The sequence below is a fragment of the Gopherus flavomarginatus genome, chromosome 2 (genome assembly GCF_025201925.1).
Source record: "Gopherus flavomarginatus isolate rGopFla2 chromosome 2, rGopFla2.mat.asm, whole genome shotgun sequence".
In the NCBI taxonomy this organism is placed as follows: Eukaryota; Metazoa; Chordata; order Testudines; family Testudinidae; genus Gopherus; species Gopherus flavomarginatus.
Genome location: NC_066618.1, coordinates 174,707,049 through 174,732,000, shown reverse-complemented (window position 1 = coordinate 174,732,000; position 24,952 = coordinate 174,707,049). Strand labels below are relative to the sequence as shown.

The 24,952-nt window shown below is 45.6% G+C and overlaps 1 protein-coding gene across 1 annotated transcript in view; it reads right to left on the bottom strand.

Annotated features, from left to right (window-relative positions):
• PHLPP1 (PH domain and leucine rich repeat protein phosphatase 1) overlaps nucleotides 1-17,256 on the bottom strand; it is a 231,634-nt gene extending 214,378 nt beyond the window's left edge. The window contains exon 1 of the mRNA XM_050939834.1: nucleotides 15,551-17,256. Coding sequence (XP_050795791.1) covers nucleotides 15,551-17,024 — 1,474 coding nt within the window. The 5' untranslated portion in view covers nucleotides 17,025-17,256. The remainder of the gene's footprint in view (nucleotides 1-15,550) is intronic.
• Nucleotides 17,257-24,952: the final 7,696 nt, after the last annotated feature.

Below are 24,952 nucleotides of genomic sequence, written 5' to 3'. Positions count from 1 at the left end.
ATTTATATTTATAACAACATCTTTGTTGTAAAAATATATTTAACATTATGCCACCAAATAAAAACTGAAACTGTGGTTTAGATACCATAACACCTTAAACTTGAATGGTTAAGTACAATAGTCTATGTGGGTTTAATCCTAGCCACACTGGTTGGGGGGTGGGGTGGGGAGGGGGAACACATTAGGTTTTTACTTGTATTTATTTCTGGAGGCAAGTCCCATATTACACAATGTATTTGAAGCCCAAGAGCATAAAGCTCTAAAAAAAGAATTTCAAACTGAACAAGCAACAGATTACCTTCTATGAGATGTTAATACTGCAACAACCATTGGAATAAACTGATTGCCCCAAAGTTTCCGAAGGCCAAAAACTATGTAAAGAATTCAAATACATTCATTTTGGAGAGTGATTTTTTTTAATGAAATATTAATAGTCAGTTGGGTGGTGGAAGTGGGTCACATTTCTCTCATACAATTAGCAGCACAGTTTCAGCTTCCTGAGTTTTTTTTTAAATGGCTGCCAGGTAAGCCATCCAAAACTCAACCTTTAAAAGATGTTAGCATGGAGGAAGGTTCCATCTGTCTGCTCATTAAAGGGTTGATTCAATTCTGGAATTGGAACAGACCCCAAGTGCCAAAATCTGTTCCCATTTTAACCAAAGAAGCTTTTGCCATGGACTCCAATGGCACAGAGCATCCAGCTCCCAATTCAACACCAAAGAAGTTCTGCAAGAGTTGTTTAGACACAGGAGCACAATGTGCATTTTTGGCCCAGAAGTTACATTTTTTTAAAATTAAAAACACACAACAAATGAGCCAGACAACCAACCAATAAAAACTCAATCTACAAAAGTATAATGAACTATAAAACAAAAACAAAAAAAATCTTTTTTCCATTGATTTTCCACAGTCCAAAGAAAAAGGAAAGAGAAACAGTCAGCACAGGCACTAGTAACTGGATTTTTAAAATTCTCATTTAAGCAACAAAAATATCTTGTCAATCAATTTCTTCAAATTGTCTGTCTTTTAAAAATCAAAGGGAAGTGCAAAATGAGGACTTGAAAATAATCAGAGGTGAAACTAAACTCCAAAATTAAACAATTTAATACAAATGGGAAGCTTTCTTGTAGGTGTTGGAAACCCAAAAGAATTTGTTAAGATAAAGTAGAAAACAGTGAAAAAGTGCACTGTGTGTACATTTTCCAGAAATAAATTTTAAGACAACTCCATAGACGCATTCACTACAGCTGTATTATATAATTATGTCTTTAAAAAAGAAACTTCCTTTACATTGTCTCATTAGACCAATAAAGCAGTAAATACTTCTCAGTCAGTAAAAGCCAGTTGCTAATATTGTTTTGTATAAGGGTTTTAGTTTCCTTTTGCCCCATTGATATTGCCTTTATGAGGCCGTGTTCTCCTATGACAGATGCATGGGACTTCTAACGTTTTAATGGAACAGATGGATGTTTAAATGCATAGAGGGTGTTTATCAATGACAGCATCATCAAGAGGGGGTTTATCCACAGAACTCCAAAAGTGAGATCTTCTTGGGGATTTGGAAAAGGGCAAGTCAGAATATCAGATATTTATAACGTAAGAAATATGAAGAAAAATAATACTATGTTCTATACTGCATCAGTAGTGAAATTCAGCACTTAAAACATTCTAAATACTAAATATTTACAGAATATAGCAGTATTTACAATTTACTTAATACTGAGATATTTAAATTTTAACTTCTTCATATGTACTTATAAATAATGGAAGCTAGCCAAGTGTGCACTAGGATTTGTGAGAGACCTGTAAACACCATGGGACTTGCAGCTGTTGCATATCAACTCAAGCTACAACAGCATTCCAATGTTATCAGTGTGGCTCCTCCTCCACTATTTGAACAGCCTGCACATACTGTAGCCCCCGGCTTCATAACACCAACTGAGGGTTTGGCTACACTTGCAGGTGTGCAGCGCTGGGAGTTACAGCTGTCTTCGTACAGCTGTGTAGGGAAAGCGCTGGAGTGCGGCCATACTGACAGCTACCAGCACTGCAGTGTGGCCACATTTGCAGTGGTGCTGAAAGTGGTGCATTATGGGCAGCTATCCCACAGTGCACCTCATCTCATTTTGGCACAGTGGGTTGTGGGAAGGGGGCAGAGGGTGCGGGTCATTCTGCTTCCTGTCCCACTGCCCCGTGATGCATTGCTTCACATCCCAGCAATCCCTGTTTTTCCATCCATGTTTGGCACCATCTTGACTCTCTCAACGGATCCTGTGCAGCATGATTTCTGTGGGAAATGGAGCCCGAACTGCTGAGGAGTATGCTGACGAGTCTCGCCAGCACATCACGTTTGGCAGTTGAGCTATTCCTTAAGATCCAAAGTGATGAGAAGTCAAACGATGATAGCGAGTCACCTGACATGTATGACACTAAATTGCTTCTGGCATTCACCGAAATGCTCCGCACAGTGGAACACCGCTTTTGGGCTCGGGAAACAAGCACTGAGTGGTGGGATCACATCGTCATGGAGGTCTGGGATGACAAGCAGTGGCTGCAGAACTTTTGGATGAGAAAAGCCACTTTCATGGGACTGTGTGAGGAGCTCGCTCCCACCCTGCGGCGCAAGGACACAAGATTGAGAGCTGCCCTGACGGTGGAGAAGCAGGTGGCTATTGCAATCTGGTAGCTGGCAACTCCAGACAGCTACCGATCGGTCAGGAAGAAGTCTGGAGTGGCAAAGTCGACTGTTGGAATCGTGTTGATGCAAGTTTGCAGGGCCATTAATCGCATCCAGCTAAGAACAACCATGACTCTGGGGAATGTGCAGGACATTATGGATGGCTTTGCACAAATGGGTTTCCCTAACTGTGGAGGGGTGATAGATGGGATGCATATTTCTATTCTGGCACCACCCCACCTAGCATCGAGCACATTAATCGGAAGGGGTATTTCTCTATGGTTCTCCAGGCGCTTGTGGATCACCATGGGTGTTTCACTGACATTAACACAGGCTGGCCTGGAAAGGTGCATGATGCATGCATCTTTTGGAACACTAGCCTGTTCAGGAAGCTGCAGGCAGGGACTTTTTTCCCCAGACTGGAAGATCACAGTAGGGGACGTCAAAACGCCCACTGTGATCCTTGGAGACCCCACTTACCTGTTAATGCCATAGCTCATGAAACTGTATACAGGGAAGCTTGACAGGAGCAAGGACCGGTTCAACTACAGGCTGAGCCGGTGCAGAATGACTGTGGAGTGTGCTTTTGGCTGTTTAAAGGGGCGCTGGCGATCTCTGTATGGGAAGCTAGACTTGGGGGAAAGCAGCATCCCCATGATTATATCCGCGTGCTGTACCCTCCATAATATTTGTGAAGGGAAGGGTGAAAGATTCAGTCAGGCATGGACCTCTGAGGTTTACCGCCCGGAGGCTGAATTTGCAACGCCAGAGAGTAGGGCTACTAGAGAGGCCCAGCACCGGGCTGCAAGGATTAGGGGTGTCTTGAGGGACGAATCTGAGGCTGAAAACTAACAGTAATGTTTGGTGCCTTGCACGGGAGTGAAGTGCAGTGGTTACAATGTCAGTAGGAATCTGTTTCCTAAGCTGATTTGCAGTGCCTGTTTCTTTCCTGGGCTAAAGTATCTTTGACTTTCTGCAATAAAGACTGTTTTCAAAGCCAAGAATTCATTTATTGAAAAGAAAATAACTTCATTAACAGACACGCAACATTTTGGGAACCTAAAAGGGCAGAGGGGTGCGGTGGGGAACTGTACAGTCTCAGGTTTGAATATGTCCTGTCTGGAGTGCTGTGCAATGACTGTTGCACTTCAGGATGCCTATACTGCATGGTGATGGGGGTTGAGTGCAGAGGGTAAGGGTCATAGTTCTCAGGGCTGGTTGGTGAACGTACAGGTGCTGGAGGCAGCTGGTGGTGGTAAGAACCTGGATGCTGGGGAAGGGGGTTTTGAGCTGACATTGGGGCACAAGGGAAAGAGCTTTGGGATGGGGGGGGAGGGGGGGCGCGCCAGCACAGTACTGCTCCGCCTGCATGGCTACGAGCGCCTGGATAGAGAGTCCGCTTGGCACGCCAGGATGCTTATCAGCTGCTTTGTGCTTTTCTTCCTGGCCGCTGCGTTTTTCTGGCGGATCCTGCTTTCCCTTTCCCTCCAGTCCTGCAGTTTTTGATTCTCTGTGACAGAGTGATCCATAACTGCTTGCAGCATGTCTTCTTTGCTTTTTTGCAGCTTCTTCCAGAGATTTTGGAGTCTTTGAGCTGTTGATAACACAGGCAGCTGAGATCTCAAGGTTGCTTGTGGAAAGGCAAAAAAGGCAACACTTAACAGAGGCAGCATTTTTTATATCAGACAGTTATTCCCACACAGTGAAGGAGTTTACACAGTCTTCACAATAGCATAATTTTCCAATGCCAAAGAGAGCGCACATAACCCACAGGAGCCCCGAAATGGTGAGTAACGGGGACTGATTGCTTCAAGGCTGTACTTTCCTCAGAGTTTCTGTGCATTGGGGAAAGCAAGCAGCAGCAGGAGGCACCTACACTGAACACTCTCCCAACATTTTCCACAGGAGTTGATCCTGGAAGATATATCTCGCTGCTGCGGGTCACCTGGGAAGAGTAGAAAGGTCTGCTACAGCAATGCAGATTCCGCCCTGGCCCCTATGCAGCTTGCCTGTGTGCAGCAATGGTCCCCCCACCCCTCGCGGCACAGTGGGGCGGACGCGTTAGCCTGACTGGGACAAGGACCACAGTGGCTCTCCCAATAAACTTGCGCAAGTGCATGGCCCACACTCTGGCTGAAACTTTTGAGGAGATTACCAAGGCCGATTACCACGATGTGATAGACCACATCAACGCGTTATTCCACACCTAGGCATGCATGCATGCAGCCTTAACCCTCCCTCCTCTCCCGAAACATTTCCATCCTGAAAATAAAAGCTGCTTACCGGGAACCCGCTCCTCTGTTTGCTCTCCACCAAGTACCGGCTACTACGACTGGCTACCTTCCTCCTGGCTTGAGAAGAGCTGCATGCCTCCAGGGACTCCGGGGTGTCTCCCCCCACCCCAGTACCCTCACTCTCGGTTTCCTCCTCTCCCCTCCTGCTCCTCTCCCCCTTCGCTCTGAAGGGTCCATCGTGGTCCTCAGATTGGCGGTGGGGTCACTCCCAAGTATCACGTCCAGCTCTTTGTAAAAATGGCAGGTCGTGGGGGCAGCACCGGAGCGACAGTTTCCCTCGCGGGCTTTGCAATAGGCACTCCGTAGCTTCTTCACTTTAATCCTGCACTGCACCGCGTCCCAGTCATGGCCCCTTTCCAGCATGGCTCTTGATATCTGCCCATAGGTATCGTAATTCCTATGGCTGGAGTGCAGCTGGGACTGCACAGCTTCCTCCCCCCCAAACACTGATGAAGTCCAGCAACTCGCCATTGCTCCATGCTGGGGCTCGTTTGGCGTATGGAGGCATCACCTCAAAAGATTCATTGACTGCACTCCACACCTGGCTGAGCAAACAGGAAGGGGATTTTTAAAATTCCCAGGGCATTTAAAGGGCGGGTCACCTGAGGCCAGGGCAGTAGAGTTCGAACTGATGAGCAGAGTGGCTGAACAGGCATTCTGGGATACCTCCGAATACCTCTGGAGGCCAACAACAGCACTTTTGGTGGCCACACTGGCAGAGCAGCGCTGCAGTCATTATTCCCCAGGCCGAGGTGGAGTACAGCCAGTGCTGTAGCCAGGGAGATACAGCGCTGTATGTGCCTTGCAAGTGTGGATGGTGAGTGAGTTGCAGCACTGGTAGTGGCTTTACAGCGCTGCAATTTTTCAGTGTAGCCAAGCCCTAAGTCTTCACATCAGCTGAACTACTGCCATCTAACAGTGATTCAATCATTTTAACTTGTTGACAAGGAAACCAATGTAACTTCAGAGGTGGACATTTAGTCACCTTAACATACCAAGGTTAAATGTTTCAGATTCAAACAAGATTAATAAGGTCTGGTCTCACTGAGGTGTGAGTATTTACCAATGTTTTCTCCTACTGCATGACACAGGAATGTGTCCCTTACTCACAAGGGTGAAATGCCTGCAAACTGCACAGAGATTATTTTAAAACACCATAATGGAGGCTCAAACTAAATGTATATTCCAAATACATAAATGAAGTAAGAACACCAAAAAAATGCCACCACAGTTAAAAAGAGTAAAAATAAGTCAGACACAAAAAGGCATCATTTAAAAATGGGAAGTCAAATCCTAGTGAGGTAAACAGAAAGGGGTATATATTTTTATTCAGCTTGCCACAATTTAAGAAGGCAAACCAAGAACAAATTTGGAGAGCAACTAGCTAAGGACATAAAAACTAAGGGAGAAAAAAAATAAAAATAAGTACATCAGAAGTAGGAAGCAATCAGCAGGGTAATTGATGATCAAGGTGCTAAAGCAGCACTCAAGATATGGCTGATGCAGAGAAGCTAAATGAAGTCTTTGAATCAGTCCTCACTGCAGAGGACGTAGAGGAAATTCCCACACCAGTCATTCTTTTTAGGTGACAGATCTGAGCAACTGCCCCAGATTGAGGTGTCAATAGAGGTGGTTTTGGAAGAAACTCAAATTAAACAATAAGAAGTCACCAGGACCGGATGGTATTGACCCAAGAATTCTGAAGGAATTCAAATATGAAATTGCAAACTACTAACTGCAGTATGGAACTTATTGCTTAAATCAGCTTTTGTACACGGTGACTGGCAGGTGGCTAATGTAACATCTGTTTTATTTTATTTTTTAAAAAGAGCTCCAGAGACCAACCTGACAATTATAGGCCAGTAAGTTTAATGTCAATATCAGGCAAACTAGTTGAAACTAGGTAAACAACAAAATTATCAGACACAGATCAACACAATATGTTGGAGCTTTTGTAAATGGAAATCATGCCTTGCCAATCTATTAGAATCCTCTGAGGGAATCAACCACCATGTGGACAAGGGTGATCCGGTCAGTGTATCTGGACTTTAAAAAAAAACCCTTGACAAGGTCCGACACAGAAGGCTCTTGAGCTAAGTAAGCAGACATGGGATAAGCAGAAAGGTCTTCTCATGGATCAGTAACTAGTTAAAAAGACAGTTGGAAAAAAGTAGGAGTAAGTGTCCAGTGTTCATAGTGGGCAGAGGTAAATAGCAGGACCCCAGGTCCCTCTACAGATCTCTACTGGAACCTGTTCAGTTCAACATATTCATAAATGACCTGGAAAATGGATAAACAGTGAGGTGGCAAAATTTGCAAGTGATACAAAATTATTCAAGATAGTTAAGTCCAAAGCTGGCTGCGAAAGAGATCTCACAAAACTGAGTGACTTGAGCAAGAAAATGGCAGATGAAATTCCATGCTGATAAGTGCAAAGTAATACACATCCAAAAACATAATCCCAATTATACATACAATAATGACAGGACCTAAATTAGCTTTCACCCCCCAAGGAAGATCTTGGAGTCATTGCGGAAAAATCTCTGAAAACATCACCCAATATGCTGTGGCAGTCCCATCCATCCCCTATCTCCCTTCCATTCCCAAAAAAAACACTTAAGTGTTAGGAACCATTAAGAAAGGAATAGATTAAAAAAAGAAAATATAATGCCTCTATATAAATCCATGGTACACCCACACCCTGAATACTGCATGCAGTTTTGGTCACTGCACCTCAATAAAGAGATATATTAAAATTGGAAAAAGTACAGAGAAGAGCAACAAAAAAAGTGATTATAGGTATGGAACAACTTTGGTATGAGGACAGATGAAAAAAAGACTGGGACTGCTCAGCTTAGAAAAGAGGCAATTAAGGGAAGGATATCACAGAGGTTTATAAATCATGAATGGTGTGGAGAAAGTAAGTGTTATTTACTCTTTCACAGAACACAAGAACTGGGGATCACTGAATAAAATTAAACAGGCAGCAGGTTTAAGGCAAACAAAAGGAAGTACTTCTTCACACAATGCACAGTCAACCTGTGGAACTCGTTGCAAGGGCATGCTGTGAAGACCAAAAGCATAACTGGGCTCATAAAAGAATAAGATAAGTTCATGGAGCAAAGGTCCATCGATGGCCATGTTAGTCAGGAACATAATCCCATATTCTAGATGTCCCCAAACCTCCAACTGCCAGATGCATCTGGATCATTGGTCTGATGCACTACGACAATTCTTACGCAAGTGATCAGTGTACATACAATTTACATCAAACAGGAAGGAAAAATAAAAGAAAATAAGTAGGAAGGTTCAAGCAAAAAACTGTTTTCTTTGAAGTGCTTGGTTGTACAGTTATGTTTAAGTTAACACACCAAAGAGCTCACCTTCTCAATGATGTCTTTGGGGAAAGTGGGGTGTATTACATTAAATAAAATAATGGAGTTAAAAACAAAAAACAGTGATGCAAAACCAACAAGAAAGCGAGACCTTAATAGTACATTTCTAGTTTTACGCTTATGCACTGTGTTTGGTGAACTCAGTTTAAGACCACTAGTAGTTCCCAAAGAAAAAAGGTGCAAATACACCTCTACCTCGATATAATACAACCGGATATAAAGCAGTAAAGCAGTGCTCGCGGGGGGAGGGGGGTGGCGGCTGCACACTCCGGTGCATCAAAGCAAGTTCTATATAACACTGTTTCATCTATAATGCAGTAAGATTTTTTGGCTCCCGAGGACAGCGTTATATTGAGGTAGAGGGGTATTTTGCTACAGTTGTATTAAATTATTCACTCTCTCTTTACCACAAAGTGGCACAACTTCAGAATCATGACTTCCACACTATTCCTAAAATATACATAAGTCTAGCCATTTCCACATGTGCCACACTCTAGAAAGCCCGTGTGTCACATAACATTAAGTATCTAAAACCTGTTCTTGCACACATAGTAACATTAACATTTCCAGCTTCAATAACTGACTATTTTTAATCCAGTTGGATCATTCCAGTTGACTGATGTCTTAATTGTCCCAAAATTGAGACAAGAATGGAAGACTGACATATTTTACATCAAAATACAGTTTGATATAAAGCTGAACATATTTTTCTCAACACTGCTTTCGGAAAGGTCATATGGGCAAGGAGCATTTCTCAAATAAGATCTGACAACCATGTTTGAAATGAAAGTTCTTTATTGAGAAATGCCAGTTGTAATATTCTGCCTATAGGCAATTTTCCTGAAAAGTGGTATTTGATGACACCAGCAGTATGGAAGCCTCATGACTCACACTGAATTTCAGGGCAAAAGTAATGCCACATTTCAGCAAGTGCCAAAAAGCCACCCCAAAATCCCAGTCGCAAAAGAAAAGTTTTCAGAAATCATTTCAGAGAACACATTGTTTACAGTGCGCAGATTCAGAATGCAGCATGAATAAATTTAGGAAACCCTTTTAATCTGAAAACTCAAATTAATTAGTCCAAAATGAGCTGTCATTTTAAAATTATTTGTACTAGCAGCACAATTTTGCCTGCATTGAAAATTTAAGAAGTCCAGTCCATTAGGAAAATGTTTCACAAGATTTTTTTTTGGCAAACAGAACATTAAGGGACACTATACTTGGTGTTCAAAAAGCATGTTGAATCAAAGCGACTCTTACAGTTTAAGGAATAATTTAGTAACTCTGATCTAATCAGTCTCACAGCTACAATATCACAAGTATAATTGCACTGTGGATTATTACTGAGTTCCATAATCCAGTAAAATAATACCTCAGCAGAAAGATACTAAATTTTAATTTAAAAGGATGTGGTTAAATATTTGGACTTTGAGGAAAGTCTTAAAAATAGATTCCCACAAAGCACAACGTTACTGTGCATGACTAGTCACTTAAGGCCTGATTCTGCTCACAGTGAAAACAATGGGAGTAGGATCAGGCCCTTAAGGCCCAAAAGATGTGTTTCACTTCAACAAGTTATATTGTAAGGTTTAAATGTTACAGAGCTTAAGACAAGAGTTAAACATCTCCATGATCTTAAAAATAAGAGGAGCACGGCCGATGGAGAAATACTGCAAATGTGCAAGCCGCATCTTAAAGTGAGCTAAGATAAACATGCTTCCTACTAATTACATGTAGAATACAGAACTCTGCCATAAAAATGTCAAGCGACATGTTTCAGCATTTTGTTTGCTTGGTTTTTTTGTTTATTTTTTTTAATAAAAGCTGCAGTTCCACACAGAGAAATGTAGCACTCTACTAGCATCCTATATTTTAAGTACATTTAAGTGTTGCAACGTCTTCCTCCACTTAAAGTGTTAAACATTTTTATGAAAGGGAGAAAACTTTTTTCTTCAATTTTTCCAAAGATTTGTTTTGGGGGGGGGGGGGGAAGGGAGTGGTGTTAAGATAATAGGTTTTGTCATGTTCTAAAGTTAGAGGGATCACTCTAAGATCTGGACATTACCCTTGTAAATTTCAGTTTAGTAACCATGCAGTTTATTACTCATGTTCACCTTGTATAGGCATGTTTCTGGTAACACACAAATTTAGTATATCAGGGAAGCAAAGGTAAAAGTGATCAGGAAAAGACTACACCAATTCCTACTGCATCTGCAGGAAATTGTAAAAGTAGATAGCAACCAACACCTACATCCAGTGGTGCACCACCCAAGAGAATGATGGCCAGAGGGGGCAAGGGGTGCACAGTTTTAGAGCAGCCCTCAGGGTCTTTAGGAGTCACCATTTGTAACCACACTGTTTATCACAAACAGAAATATCCCATGTGAGGGGCATCTGCTCCTTCCACCCCTCTTAGGTGAAGCCCTCCACTAGAATATAAGGGACCAGACAGTCATAGGGAATAATTCAACACTTCCTTATGCCATTTTGTGTTAATTCTGTCCTGTGTATTTACTGTATGTATTGTTGTAGCTGTGTTGGTCTCGGGATATTAGAGACGCAATGTGAGTGAGGTAATCTCTCTCAGTGGATCTGAAGAGCTCTGTGTAAGCTTGAAGGCTTGTCTCTCTCACCAACAGAAGGTGGTCCAACAAAAGATATTACCTCATCCATCTTGTTTCTCTGTGCATTTATTGTCTGTTCACCACTACTGGTTACTGTTACACTTGTTTGCCTGAGAAATAGGAGATGGCTACTTAATTGACTTCTAAGACTGCTATTTGAAATTGTTATGATTACATGTTGTCCATTATTTTTAATCACTAGTTTTGGATGGCACAGGCTATCAATTAATGTAGTCGTTCTATAATAGACATCTCATGATAGGTGTTTCCTACTTTGGTTATTAGGACACGTCATCCTGAGAAATATGAATTTAAACTGAGTGAAAGTTTTTTTTGTTTGAAAGTGCTAAAAAATGGCCTGCTAATCAATATTTGAGATTGTGTAACTCAAATTTAAGTTTGCTTTAATCCACTACATACTCCATACTATGTACTTATCCTACAAAGTTGTGTTTTAAAGCCAGGAAATTCAGCTTTTACAAGCTGTTAAGTTTTCTATCAAGTGGATAAAAGCACAAAGATTATCCCATGCCTAAATAATGTTGGCATTCTATGGATCTTTTCATATTAAAATAGTCACGCATTAACGTTAAAATATGTAAGTGGGTGTGAGCAAGACTGTAAAAGGCTCATGATTTTTAACTTTTATTTTATTTAAATAATGTGCAGTTTGTGAAGCACACAGAAGTGCAAACACAGTTGCTACCACATTTGGGAGCAAATTTGTGTATTACCACTTAACTGTGGGAGTGGAAGTAATGAGTTTAGAAAAAAAGAGACATTCCTTAAGAGACCTGCTTAATTACACCTTATTGCATAGTTAAGACATTAAGTCTACAACCACCTGAAACAGTTTTAAAATTTCTGATTCCAAGGTATCTATCCCCTCCCAATGAACTCCAGCACTGAGCAATACTCTAGTTGCAGTGAAAATACTGCTATGGTGCATGCTAGAAACCTGAAGGAAGCATCAGAATGGAGAGAGGGAAATAGTGGTGTCCCCCAGGGGGCTGTTCTGGGACCAGTCCTATTCAACATACTCATAAATGATCTGAAAAAAGGGGTAAACAGTGAGGTGGCAAAATTTGCAGATGATACAAAATTACAACAGATAGTTAAGACCCAAGCACACTGAAGAGCTACAAAAGGATCTCTCAAAACTGGGTGACTGGACAACAAAATGGAAGATGAAATTTAATGCTGATAAATGCAAAGTGATGCACATTGGAAAGCATAATCCCAGCTATACATATGAAATGATTGGGTCTAAATTAGCTGTTACCATTCAAGAAAGATCTTGGAGTCATTGTGGATAGTTCTCTGAAAACATCCACTCAATGTGCAGCGGCAGTCAAAAAAGCAAACAGAATGCTGGGAATAATTAAGAAAGTGATAGCTAACAGGACAGAAGATATCATGTTGCTGCTATATAAATCCATGATACACCCACATCTTGAGTACTGTGTGCAAATGTGGTCGCCTCATCTCAAAAAAAAAGATATATTGAAATTGGAAAAGGTTCAGAAAACAACAAAAGTTATTAGGGGTATGGAATAGCTTCTATATGAGGAGATATTAACTGGGACTTTTCAGGATGGAAAAGAGACAGCTAAGGGGAAAGATGATTGACGTCTATAAAATCATGACTGATATAGAGAAAGTAGATATGAGAAGTAGTAAACAACACTTCCTTAACATAAGAACTAGGGGGGTCACCAAATGAAATTAATAGGCAGCAGGTTTAAAAGAAATAAAAGGAAGTATTTCTTCACACAATGCACAGTCAACCTGTGGAACGCTTTGCCAGAGTATTCTGTGAAGGCCAAGACCATAACAGAGTTCAAAAAAGAACTAAATAAATACATGGAGGATAGGTACATCAATGGCTATTAGCAAGGATGGGCAGATATGGTGTCCCTAACCTCTGTTTGCCAGAAGCTGGGAAATGAACACCAGGGGATGGATCACCTGATGATTACCTGTTCTGTTCATTCCCTCTGGGGCACCTGGCACTGGCCACTGTCGGAAGACAAGACACTGGGCTACACAGACCTTTGGTCTGACCCAGTAGGGCCATTCTTATGTTCTTAAGCATCAGACCACCTGAAAAGGGAGGGGAGTTGATCTAGTGTATTACTGTTAGTACACTTTTTTCCATTTTGCTGCCTCAGTACTGTAGCTTTAAGTAGTACACAATAGAAAACAAGTTTCATGGTCAAGTCCAATAGTGGCAACATGTTATGTTGTTATTTTCTATCAAATGGCTAAGGGCTTGTCTACATCACAAAGTTGCAACGCTGGTGAGGGGGTTACAGCGCTGCAACTGAGGAGGTGTACACATCTGCAGGGCATCACCAGCCCTGCAACTCCCTGTTTGCAGCGCTGGCCGTACTCCCGTTTTGTCTCGGGTGTAGAGGATCCAGCGCTGGTGATCCAGCGCTGGTAATCAAGTGTAGACACTTACCAGCGCTTTTCTTGACCTCCGTGGAATAAGCAGGTATCCCAGCATACCTGAGGAGCCTCTCCTTCAAGCAGGTCTCTTTCCCTGCAGTTTGCAGGGGGGTCCGGGGAACGCGAGAGCAAACCGCAGGGAAGCTGGTCTCCTTCCCCGGTTTGCTCTCGCGTTCCCCGAACCCCCCGTGCAAGCAGGTCTCCTTCCCTGCGGTTTGCTCTCGCGCTCCCCGAACCCCCGAGCAAGCAGTTTCTCCTTCCCTGCGGTTTGCTCTCGCGTTCCCCGAACCCCCGAGCAAGCAGGTCTCCTTCCCTGCGGTTTTGCTTCTCGCGTTCCCCGAACCCCCGAGCAAGCAGGTCTCCTTCCCTGCGGTTTGCTCTCGCGTTCCCCGAACCCCCGAGCAAGCAGGTCTCCTTCCCTGCGGTTTGCAGGGGGGTTCGGGGAACGCGAGAGCAAACCCCGAGCAAGCAGTTCTCCTTCCCTCCGATTTGCTCTCGCGTTCCCCGAACCCCCCGTGCAAGCAGGTCTCCTTCCCTGCGGTTTGCAGGTGGGTTCGGGGAACGCGAGAGCAAACCGCGGGGAAGCTGGTCTCCTTCCCCGGTTTGCTCTCGCGTTCCCCGAACCCCCCTTGAAGCCGCCCAACAGCGCTGCAGCGTGGCCACATCTAACACCACTTGCAGCGCTGGTTGCTGTAAGTGTGGCCACTCTGCAGCGCTGGCCCTATACAGCTGTACTAATACAGCTGTAACAACCAGCGCTGCAAAACTGTAGATGTAGACATACCCTTAGAGTACTAACTTGCAAGATACAAGATATGCACATTGAAATAAACTCACTTATTGCATGGCACGTACTGTATTTGAATGTTCAATTGTTCTTTTCTCTCCCTTCATTTCTAAAGTGATGGGCAAGGAAATTAAATGCAAACTATTTGGTTGACATTTTACATTAAGTCAGTAACACAATTGGGACAGCATGTTTTAAAGCAGATACCACAAATACAAAATTGTGCATATTTAAAGTGCAAAAATTAAAAGCAACTTACTTGCCAAGTTCTGCTTGGGAAGCCACACAGCAAAGTTTCATTAAAAAGTTAGTTTATGTGACCAAGATTTTGATACATATATTCCTAAAGGTTACTTTGCCTACACACACTTCTGTGGTTATTGTCTTATTCTTTCAATACAGACAGGACTGTTCTGTATAAACTGCTCAAACATCTGCAGTTACTTTCAACAATTTTTTTTAATGTAATACAGAATTTAGTTTTCAGCAATATGCACTTCTATGAACTCACAGGAACTACTGGTGCTACCTGTACAATTACAAGCCTAAAGTGGTTAAAGTTTGAAGATCCATCTTTACTACACATCTCTATGCAGCCCTCCCCTCAGCTTCATGTTTTAAGAAGAAACAGTTGAAAGCCATGTATAATATACTGCTAAGTTATTTGTATGATGCAAGTTAATATTTAAGATATACTTCTTTTTTTGCCTTTTCAGCCCAACAAAGAGTTGTGGAAGACAGAAGTAACAATACATTAGAACTTCTACATTTAAGGTTAAATGTAGATGCTAAATTTCATGTAGCAGGAGGAAAAAACCTCTTCAACACTACAGTACAACCTTCATGACCCAAACAGCATCAGAAACATTAAATAAGCTCAGATAACGTGAGTTTTGGATAACAGAGGCTTTTGCTAAAGTTGATTGATAGGTTTTCATGACAGTCTAGCCACATAAATGATAATGGAATATTAATCAGGTTTCTCGGCGGGGTTCCTGGGGTGTGGAATTTGGTAAGGCAAATAAATGGGACGGAAGATAATCATTGTAAGTTTTTCACGGCAGAGTGACACCATATTTATGTAAAGCACCTAGCACTTTGGGAGCTATATCATTAAAAATACACTGTAATTAATACAGGCTAACCCAGCATGTCTCTGGTGCCACTATAGCAAACAGTCCACAGGTGCAGTTTTTAAAGTAAGTCCCCTGGTACTCAACTGGGGATGCCTAGTTACCCCACAGGTTAGCGTTGGTCTTTCTGGTAGGCAGAGCTGTCCCCGCACCCAGCCAGCCCTGTTACAGGCACACCCCTTTGCTCACCTGCATAGAAGCGGATGAGGCAGCCGGTCTCGGAGTCCATGCCCTCCTCCTGCACCCTCCACAGGTCCCGGAAACCCAGCTGGGACAGGTAGTCGTTCTGGATCTGCAGGGGTTTCTCGTGTGCCTCCAGCCGGCGGCTGATCTCCCCGTGGAACTGCACGTACAAGGCCGGGGGCAGGGGAGATAAGGCGCCCGCCTCTCCTCCTAAGTGAGACACCTTGGAGCCGGCAGGGGCTGCCGCAGCCATCCCTACCCCGTGGGGCTCTTCTCCCGCACGCCCTGTTCGCGGAAGGGGGTGCATCGAGGGGAAATCGCCCGGCCGGTGATGGCTCCTGCCCGGCCCCACACCTGCCCCCTCCCCCGCTGGCGCAGCAGAATCCACCTCCAGCTCCTCGGAGGACGACGAGCCGCCGCCGCTGCTGTAGGGGTCCAGGCGATCGGAGACACTCTCCGCGCTGGGGCTGAGGCTGAAGCTCTCGGTGTCGGAGCCCGCCAGCCCCAGCTCGCCCAGGAGGGAGGGGCAGGATAGCGGCGGCCCAGCCAGGTAGAGCTCGGCTGGCGGCGGCGCCCTGGGACTGAAGTCGGAGGACAAGGGACTCGGCCGGGGATCTGCCCAGCTACACTCCCCGGCGCTGCCACTCAATGCCAGGCGGCCGGGTCGGGTCGCCTCCCTGTTGTCCCCCGGCGGTTGCCGGGCCAACTCGTGCCGTGTCCCTCGGCGGCTTCTCGGCCTCTCATCGTGCTCCGGTCGCTGCTGCCTTGCAGGCGGGGTCAGGCTGCCCAGGTCTGCTACAGCCGCGGCACCGGAGAGTGTCTCCCCCGGGAATGCTGCCGCCTCCTGCTGAGGCTGCGAGCTCGCCCTACCCAGCACCCGGACCACACCGGCGCCCCCCCTGTGGCCCAGCTGCAGCAGCCGGGCCGCCACCTCGGCCGCCGTGGTCTCCAGCGTGCAGAGCACCGGGCGAAGGTAGGACATGTGGCGCTCGTAGACATGGACGCAGCCCCGCTGCAGGTCCCGCCGCACCCAGTCCCGCTCCGGGGGCTGCAGCGGCTGCAGCTGCCGGGGCGGTTTCAGCAGCAGCGTTTTCCTGTCCAGGCTGCGGGTGCCAAGCGAGGCAGGGGCAGCCGGGGAAGAGGAGGCGGCGGCGGCAGCAGAAAGATTCCTCTTCAGCCTCCCCCTCCTCAGCAGCAGGGAGTTGGCGCTGCTGCCCCGGCCGGGAGCAGCCTGAGTCCCGTTGGCCACCAGCGCAGCGTGGGGAGTGAAACCTCCAGCGGCCCCTCGCCTCCTCCGCGGCCCCCCGGCTGCTTTGCCTTCTCGCTGCCCGGCCTCTACGCCGCCCGGCTGCTCCGCGCTACTCTCGGTGCTCGGCGTATCCCGGCTCCTCTCGCCCGGGGAGCTGCCCTGCTGCTCCGCGCCGCTGCTGCTCCGCGGCGCCGCCGGGGCTTCTCTCGCTCGCTCCTGCGCGGGCTCCATTGCCCGGGGGCCGGGGATGCCGCCTCCTCCCCGGGGCAGCGCCGCTCGGAGCCCGGAGGAGGAGGGGGTGGGGAAACAGAACGGAGAGAGGCGCCGCGCTCCAGAGGCGGATTATGTAGCAATTGGGAACATTCCGTCGGTCGGTGTCTCCGCGCGTTCGGCTCAGCCGCGCTCCACAGCTGTCGCGAGCGCCATTAGGGAGAGAGAGAGAGGAGCCGCCTTCCCGCCTCCCCTCCCCAGAGCCTCATGAATATTAAGCAACTCCAACCTTCTATTTACAATAGCAGTCAGGGAGGAGCGAAGGGGGCAGGCTCATGAATACTAGTCCCAGGTTGACGCCATCCCTGGCGCGGTGGGGCGGGGCTCCGATGATAAATTCAAGGTGACGGCAGAGGGCGAGCGAGGCATGCTGGGAAATAGAGTCCGCGGCCGGCTCCCCAGGGCACGCACCCACACGCGAACTACAAGTCCCAGCGTCCCCCGCTTCCTCTCTTTTCCCTTCCCCCGTCTTGTCTCCACCGCGCGCACGCCCGCGTGCCTGCACCTGCTCTTGTGACTGCCCCAGGGCAGGGGCCCTGTCAGAAATGCCTCACCTGCGGCTGCACAAACCGTGGTGGCTTTCCCGCAGCCCAGACGGGTTCCTCCCGCAGCTGGCAGTCACCCGGCGTCAGGCCCATTTACGCTCCCTCCGACCCCCTGCGTTGCTCAACTCTTCAGTGTGCTTAAGTCCAGCCTGAAGCTTTCCACAATAGTTGATTACAGAAGCATCCAGAGGCCCTGGTTCGGATCATGGGCATGGTCTTCCTTCCTTTTTAATAATTAAAACCGATTTACTATCGCTGGGAAACTTCTCTTCACACTTCTTCCAGTTCATAAATGTATTGAAGACAGATTCATTTCTTCTCAGATACCACCAGATTTAAGAAACTGAATAAAGAATAGGCTAGCTAGAACTCCCAGGGGACATCACCATTAACTTTGAGGCAGTGCCATTCACTATCACTCTTCACATTGCTTAATTAGTTTTGAAATCTATGCTAGGATCTATACCCAATTATTACATTTTATATCAAGGTTTCTCAAAAATAAATCCAGCTGTTTGAGGGAACCTGTATAGCCCAATGCACTGATAATGAAACCTATATGCAGCTCCTTTCACTAGTTTAAAACTGGGTTAAGGCAACCCTGTTTGATAGTAATTACCAGCTGATAGCTTCTTGAGGGCCTATGTAAAAATCTTACAAGTCTATTTACCATCGCCACATAATTTTTTAAATCTGAAACGGCAACCCTATTTGCTGTTTCAGTAAAGAGGCCAACAAATTAATAAGAAGAGTGAGCTACTGTTTCATCTATAGAGGACAATCTCTTCAGATTAGAACCAGGATGGAGAAACAGGCATACAATTGTGAAAAAACTTGTACAGCTGTTGCATGTGTTTGGTCCAGAGAGAAGTGGTTGTTGGTCTAGCACCCTTTTCAAGCACTGAAAACTGAATTAAAATATTTTGATTTAAACAATTGCTTAGTAGCAACAATGATGCTGCAAAATTGTCCAAAAAGATATGCCTCAAAATAAAATAATGTATGAAAATTGTAAATATCTGGCAAATACACATAACTATGTGAAAGCATGAGTTTTAATATTGTAGGGGCACAATCCTACAGTATTTATTTAGGCAAAACTGCTGCTGAAGTCAAGGGGGAGTTTTAGCTGAGTAATGTCCCCAGGATCAGGTTTGAACTGCTTGAGAGCTGTACCCCATTTAGTACATTTTGTAAAGTTGCAGTGAAATGTTTTGCCAAATATTTGTTAAAAATGTTACAGACTGCGCTAAACTAATTGCTTTTGGCAATTAACCAAGTAGCAACAACATTATGGGAGACAGAAACAAATCTCCACTAGTTAAGATAATATCTCTAGTGTCAATTAAACAACATTAACTATGAAACCTACTGCAAAACTTGTGATTTTTTAAAAACATATTTATAATGTAAAGAGAAACAACAAAGCAGACTATGTTCATTTATATATTATCATAATCTTTATCCTGAAAAAGTGTGCTGCTCACTTCACAAAAAACACTCAAGGTCTTCTCTAAAGAATTTATGATGTAAATATATCTTAATCTTTGTAAAATTTTCACTGGTAGACTGTTGTCCTTTAGAACAGAGTGATTGTAAATTAATTGCTCTGTTCTGAATCTCCAGTAATCTTGTGTATATGTAAGGGGACTGTTATCCCCTTACTAACATTCAGTGGGGGTGTTTGGTTGCTAGCTCACAGCACTAAAAGGGGAGGGATCGATGGCAAATCAGGACCCTGAGACTGACAGTTCCCAGGAACAATGGCAGAGGCCAATACTCCAGGTCAACCTGATTGACAGGGCAGGCAGGCTAATCAAAGAGATGGAAGGCCAGGGTGGGTACCCTCCTCCATGTGAGCTGGAATTGCCTGGGTCGGAAGGAGTGGGGCTGAACTAAGGACAGAACAAGGACCCAAGCTAAGTGGCTAGGAGCAGAGCTGCAGCCCAAAAAAGCCAGAGCACAGCCCAGAGAGAGAGACCTGCCCTGGGAGGGGAGCTGCAGCAACCAGAGCCAGAGGGGCCAGACAAGCAGCCCAGGAAGCAGGTGAGAGCTGAGAGAGTCACAGAAGCAGCAGACAGAGCAGACCTGCCCTGGGAGCAGAGTTGTAGCAACTGGAGCCAGAGAGGCCAGAGAAGCAGCCCAGGGTGCTGAAGACAGAGCAGCAGCAGCAGCCGTGCTGAGGCAGTGTGGAGCTGGGGCTGGAGCAGTCCGGAGCTGGGTGCGGTGAGCAGCTCAGGAGAGCGAGGAGGACCTTGAGCAGTGGGCCCAGCACAGGGAGACGCCTCAGCCAAGAGGTTCTGCAGGCCAGACTTGGAGGGGGATCATAACCCTGACAGAGCTGGGGTGACATTGGGGAGAAGGGTCCTGCCACCCAGAGCCTGAGAGAGTGTAGCCACCACCAGAGCAACTATCTGACCCGCAGCGTCCCTGCAGCACAGCCAGGGCCTGAGAAGGAGGCCGGGAACCTACAAGGAACAGACTGTGAAGTGCCCTGATGTCCAGAGACACTGTTTGTGATGGTCCCTGCCACAGAGTGGGGTGATGTGTTTTCCTTTAACCTTTTCCATTTTTCCTTATAATTTTTTTTAATTAATTGTTAATTAAATAACTTGTATTTGCTTTAAATTGTATGATGTGATCAGTGGGTCAGGGAGGTGCGCAATGCAAAGAGAGTACCCCGGAGTGGGGACACCCTAGCCCCTGTCCTAGGTGACCACAGCAGGGTTGGGGGTTAAGCCCCCCAGGAATCCTGGGCCCAGCCTTGTTGGGGTTACGAGGACTCTGCCAGACAGGAGAGTGGAAGGGGAGCCCTCAAGGGCAGGGAGGCCTCTGGGTAAAGGAAGTGGGAGCGAGGACTCAGATCGTTTCGCCAGCCCACTTCACCAGGGTAGTGCAGAAGCCAGGAAAGTTCCCCACAATAGTGGGACCATTCCCCCACTTACATATATCCTTACGTCTAATTGCAAGCAGAAGCATCTTTGGAATTCTTTCTAAGATAACCAGAATCACATCCAGAATATAAATTGAGAGCAGCTGAACGCTGCACTCAGCTATTAAAGGCTCAGATTTATGCCTAAAAAAAGTTGAAAGGGGCAATATGCACCATAAATGCAGCTTTGAGTATATCACAGTCCAGATATTTAGACTCTCATCCTCCACTTCCTTCCATATTCTCTATTGTCACTTCTGTTGATTTTACACAATGTACCGTAATGCCACTGACTTAACTGGAGTTATTCCTGATCTGATTTAAACCAATTTAAGTGAGAGGAGATTCAGGCTTTAGTCTTGCTATACACAAGACCTAAAATAGTATAAATAAATAAAATAATGTTTATGAATCCAAATCAGAATATATTTACTTAACCATCTGTTTTCTCCAAGATTTTAGGTCCAAATATACTTTGCAGATGGTGATGGGTTCTGACTTTTTTGGGAGGGGAGAAGAACAAAAAGGATGTTACCATAATTATTTAGTTATCAAAGGTGTCTTCCTTAAACAGTTTGAGCCCCCATATGGTCCTTGCAAAGACACCACAGCCCCAGTACAGATGGCCCAATTTGAAGTGCAGAAGGGGTGGAATGGGGTATATGGGATACTTGTCTGGGGAGACTGGAGTAAGAGAGAGAAGGACATGGGAGGCTTGGCAAATGATCCTGGCTTGGGGCAAGCAAGAGGGAGACAGCAAGTTCCAAAGAGACTGTTGTCACTTAGTATTATTTTAAGTCTGTTTTTAAAGAAAAGGAATTTTCTGAAAAATACTTTGCTGATGTGGAGTTAAGCTAGTAAATATTTATCTAAAAGGGGTAAACAACAGTTTTCTCAGATAGAACAAATATTAGAAAACCTGGAAGTTCAGATTCTCAGCTAGTATGAAATGGCATAGCACCATTAGCATCTGTGGAGCTATTCTACAGAGTGGACTGGATTAAAGTTAAGGTTGTTTGGGTTATGTCATAAACAGATAAGGAAAAGTTAATAGAACAGAAGTACTTCATTCTCTTTTGCCGTAAAGGGTTAACAAGATCAGTGAGCCTGGCTGTCACCTGACCAGAGGACCAATCAGGGGACAGGATACTTTCAAATCTTGAGGGAGGGAAGTTTGTGTGTGTGCTGTTAGTTTTTGGTGGTGGTTCTCTCTGGGTTCTGAGAGTGACCAGACATGCAACCAGGTTTCTCTCCAATCTCCCTGATACAAGTTCTTATAGATTCAAAATAGTAAGTACTAGGTGATAAGGCGAGTTAGGCTTATGTTTGTTTTCTTTATTTGCAAATGTGTATTTGGCTGGAAGGATTTTAATTTGTACTTGTATACTTAGGCTGGGAGGGTATTCCCAGTGTCTATAGCTGAAAGACCCTGTACTTATTCCATTTTAAATTTACAAAGATAATGTTTACTGTTTTTCTCTCTTTAATTAAAAGCTTTTCTTGTTTAAGAAACTGATTGGTTTTTTATTCTGGTGAGACCCCAGGGGAGTGGGTCTGGATTCACCAGGGAATTGGTGGAGAGAAAGGAGGGAAGGGGGAGAGAGAGGTTAATTTTCTCTCTGTGTTAGGATTACTTTCTCTCTCAGGGTGAGTCTGGGAGGGGGAGAGAGAAGGAGGGGAGAAGGTGAATTTTCCTCTCTGTTTTTAGATTCAAGGAATTTGAATCACAGTGGTCTTCCAGGGTAACCCAGGGAGGGGAAGCCTGGGAGAGGCAATGGTGAGGGAAAGGGTTTACTTTCCTTGTGTTAAGATCCAGAGGGACTGGGTTTTGGGGGTCCCCGGGGAAGGTTTTGGGGGGACCAGAGTGTACCAGGCACTGGAATTCCTGGTTGGTGGCAGCGCTACAAGTACTAAGCTGGTAATTGAGCTTAGAGGAATTCATGCTGGTACCCCATCTTTTGGATGCTAAGGTTCAGAGTGGGGAATTATACCATGACAGGTTACCACTGCATTGTAAAATTCACTCAGGTGCAAAAGACTAAAACAAGTCCCCCAGCATTATGTGATTCTCTGAGTCGGGGCACAATGGTAAAGAAGAAGTCATGGATGTGGGCATTCACATTTTTTTTAATTTTTTAAATTTTGACAAGAAAGTCTCTGTTCTGACCCTGCCTCCTCACACTTCACTTGTATGAAGCCTGATTACTTAGGGTTGATGTGGGGAATTGTTTTTTTGCCATATTTTCTAATTTTTTAAAATGTAATTTAACTTTGAACATTCAGACTCGTGTTTGTATCTTCAGTGAAAACCACACTGTTCTCTTTAGGATTTACCATATATTCTCGTTCATTAGCCCATTTGTTTATAAGCCAATCCCCCAGGTTGGTTAGGTAAAAACAGCAAAAACTGTATGACCCTTTCATAAGCCAACCCTATATGTCAGGGGTTGGCAAACTTTGGCTCCTGCCTGTTAGGGTAAGCTGCTAATGGGCCTGGACATTTTGTTTACCTGGAGCGTTCACAGGCACGGAGCCCCTCAGCTCCCAGTGGCCATAGTTTGCCATTCCCAGCCAATGGGAGCTGAGCGGCTCCATGCCTCCAGACACTCCACGTAAACAAAATGACAATGTATTAGATATTCAATTAAATGATTCCATAGAGTTTAAACTCATCAAATTTTGGTGTAGCCCCGTTTATAAGCCAACTCCCGCTCTTTGATGCGTTACTTTTTTACCAAAAATATTTGGCATATGAACAAGTATGTACGGTATTTCCCAGTAATTGAGAGATATTTACAACCTTAATTCTTTTCTTACCATTTTTTTTAATTGGAATTAGAAATGTTGATAGGGATTAACTGCTGTTATACTGCAATACTCTCAAGATTAATCTTTGTAGCTCAGGGCAGGTGGATGAAGTATTCATATTTTCTTTGCTTTTCTATATTTATTGATGATTATTATTAAAAAATAAAAAGGAATGGTGGGAAAGAGGATGATTCACAATCTAGAGACTTCCCAGCAGAATCAGGCAATTTTGAAGAAGAATTTTCTGAACTTGAAACACTTTGGAAAAAAAAAACCTAAATAATTTAAGTTTATCATTATGAAATAATTCTTACTAAAAACTACATTAACAGAGGGGATATAGTATACCTTTCCACAGAAAAACTGGTGGGAAGAGAACAGTAGGCCTATGAAACTGTGAGATGAATCTGCTAGAGCAGGGGTGGGCAAACTATGGCCCGGCGGCCGCATCCATCCCTTCAGACATTTTAATCTGGCCCTGGAGCTCCTGCTGGGGAGTGGGGTTGGGGTTTGCTCCATGTGGCTCCCAGAAACAGCGGCATGTTCCATCTCCAACCCCTATGCGTCGGGGCAGCCGGCCCCCGCCCCAAGCACCGCTCCTGCAGCTCCCATTGGCTAGCAAATGGGGCCAATGGGAGCTTCAGGGGCGGTGCCCATGGATGGGGCAGTACACAGAGACGTCTAGCTGTACCTCCACATAGGAGCCGAGGGGGACAACACATGCCACTGCTTCCGGGAGCTGCTTGAGGTAAGTGCTGGCGGGAGCCTGCACCGCAACCCCCTCCCACACCCCAACCCCTTACCCCAGCCCTGATCCCCCTTCCATCCTCCAAACCTCTCGGTCCCACCTTCCTGCACCCCAAAGCCCGCACCCCCAGCCTGAGCCCTCACCCCCCTGACTCGCACTCCAACCCCGTGCCCCGTCCCGGAGCCCCCTCCCACACCCTGAACTCCTCATTTCTGGCCCCACCCCAGAGCCTGCACCCCCTCCCAGAGCTCTCACCCCCTCCCTCACACAGACTCCAATTTCGTGAGCATTCATGGCCCCCATAAAATTTCCATATCGAGATGTGGCCCTCAGGCCAAAAAGTTTGCCCACCCCTGTGCTAGAGTTTCTTTTACATGCAGCTCTCAAGAGGGAGAGAGGATTAGAGGCAACGAAGGGGACATAAGATTGTTTGGAAGCCCTGGCTGGGACCAGTAGCTTCATGAGAGGACATGTCTACACTAGGGTGCTACAGCAGCACAGCTATGGTGCTGCAGCTGTTCAGCTGTAGTGTAGATCAGGGGTCGGCAACCTCTGGCACACGGCTTGCCAGGGTAAGCACCCTGGCAGGCCGGATCAATTTGTTTCCCTGCCGCCTCTGCAAGTTCGGCCGATCGCAGCTCTCACTGGCCACAGTTCAACGCTCCAGGCCCATGGGGGCTGTGGGAAGTGGCACGGGCTGAGGGATGTGCTGGCCGTGGCTTTCTGCCACCCCCATTGGCCTGAAGAGGTGAACTACAGCCAGTGGGAGCCGTGATCAGCCAAACCTGCAGAGGCGGCAGGTAAACAAACTGGTCCCGCCCACCAGGTGCTTACCCTGGCGAGCTGCGTGCCAGAG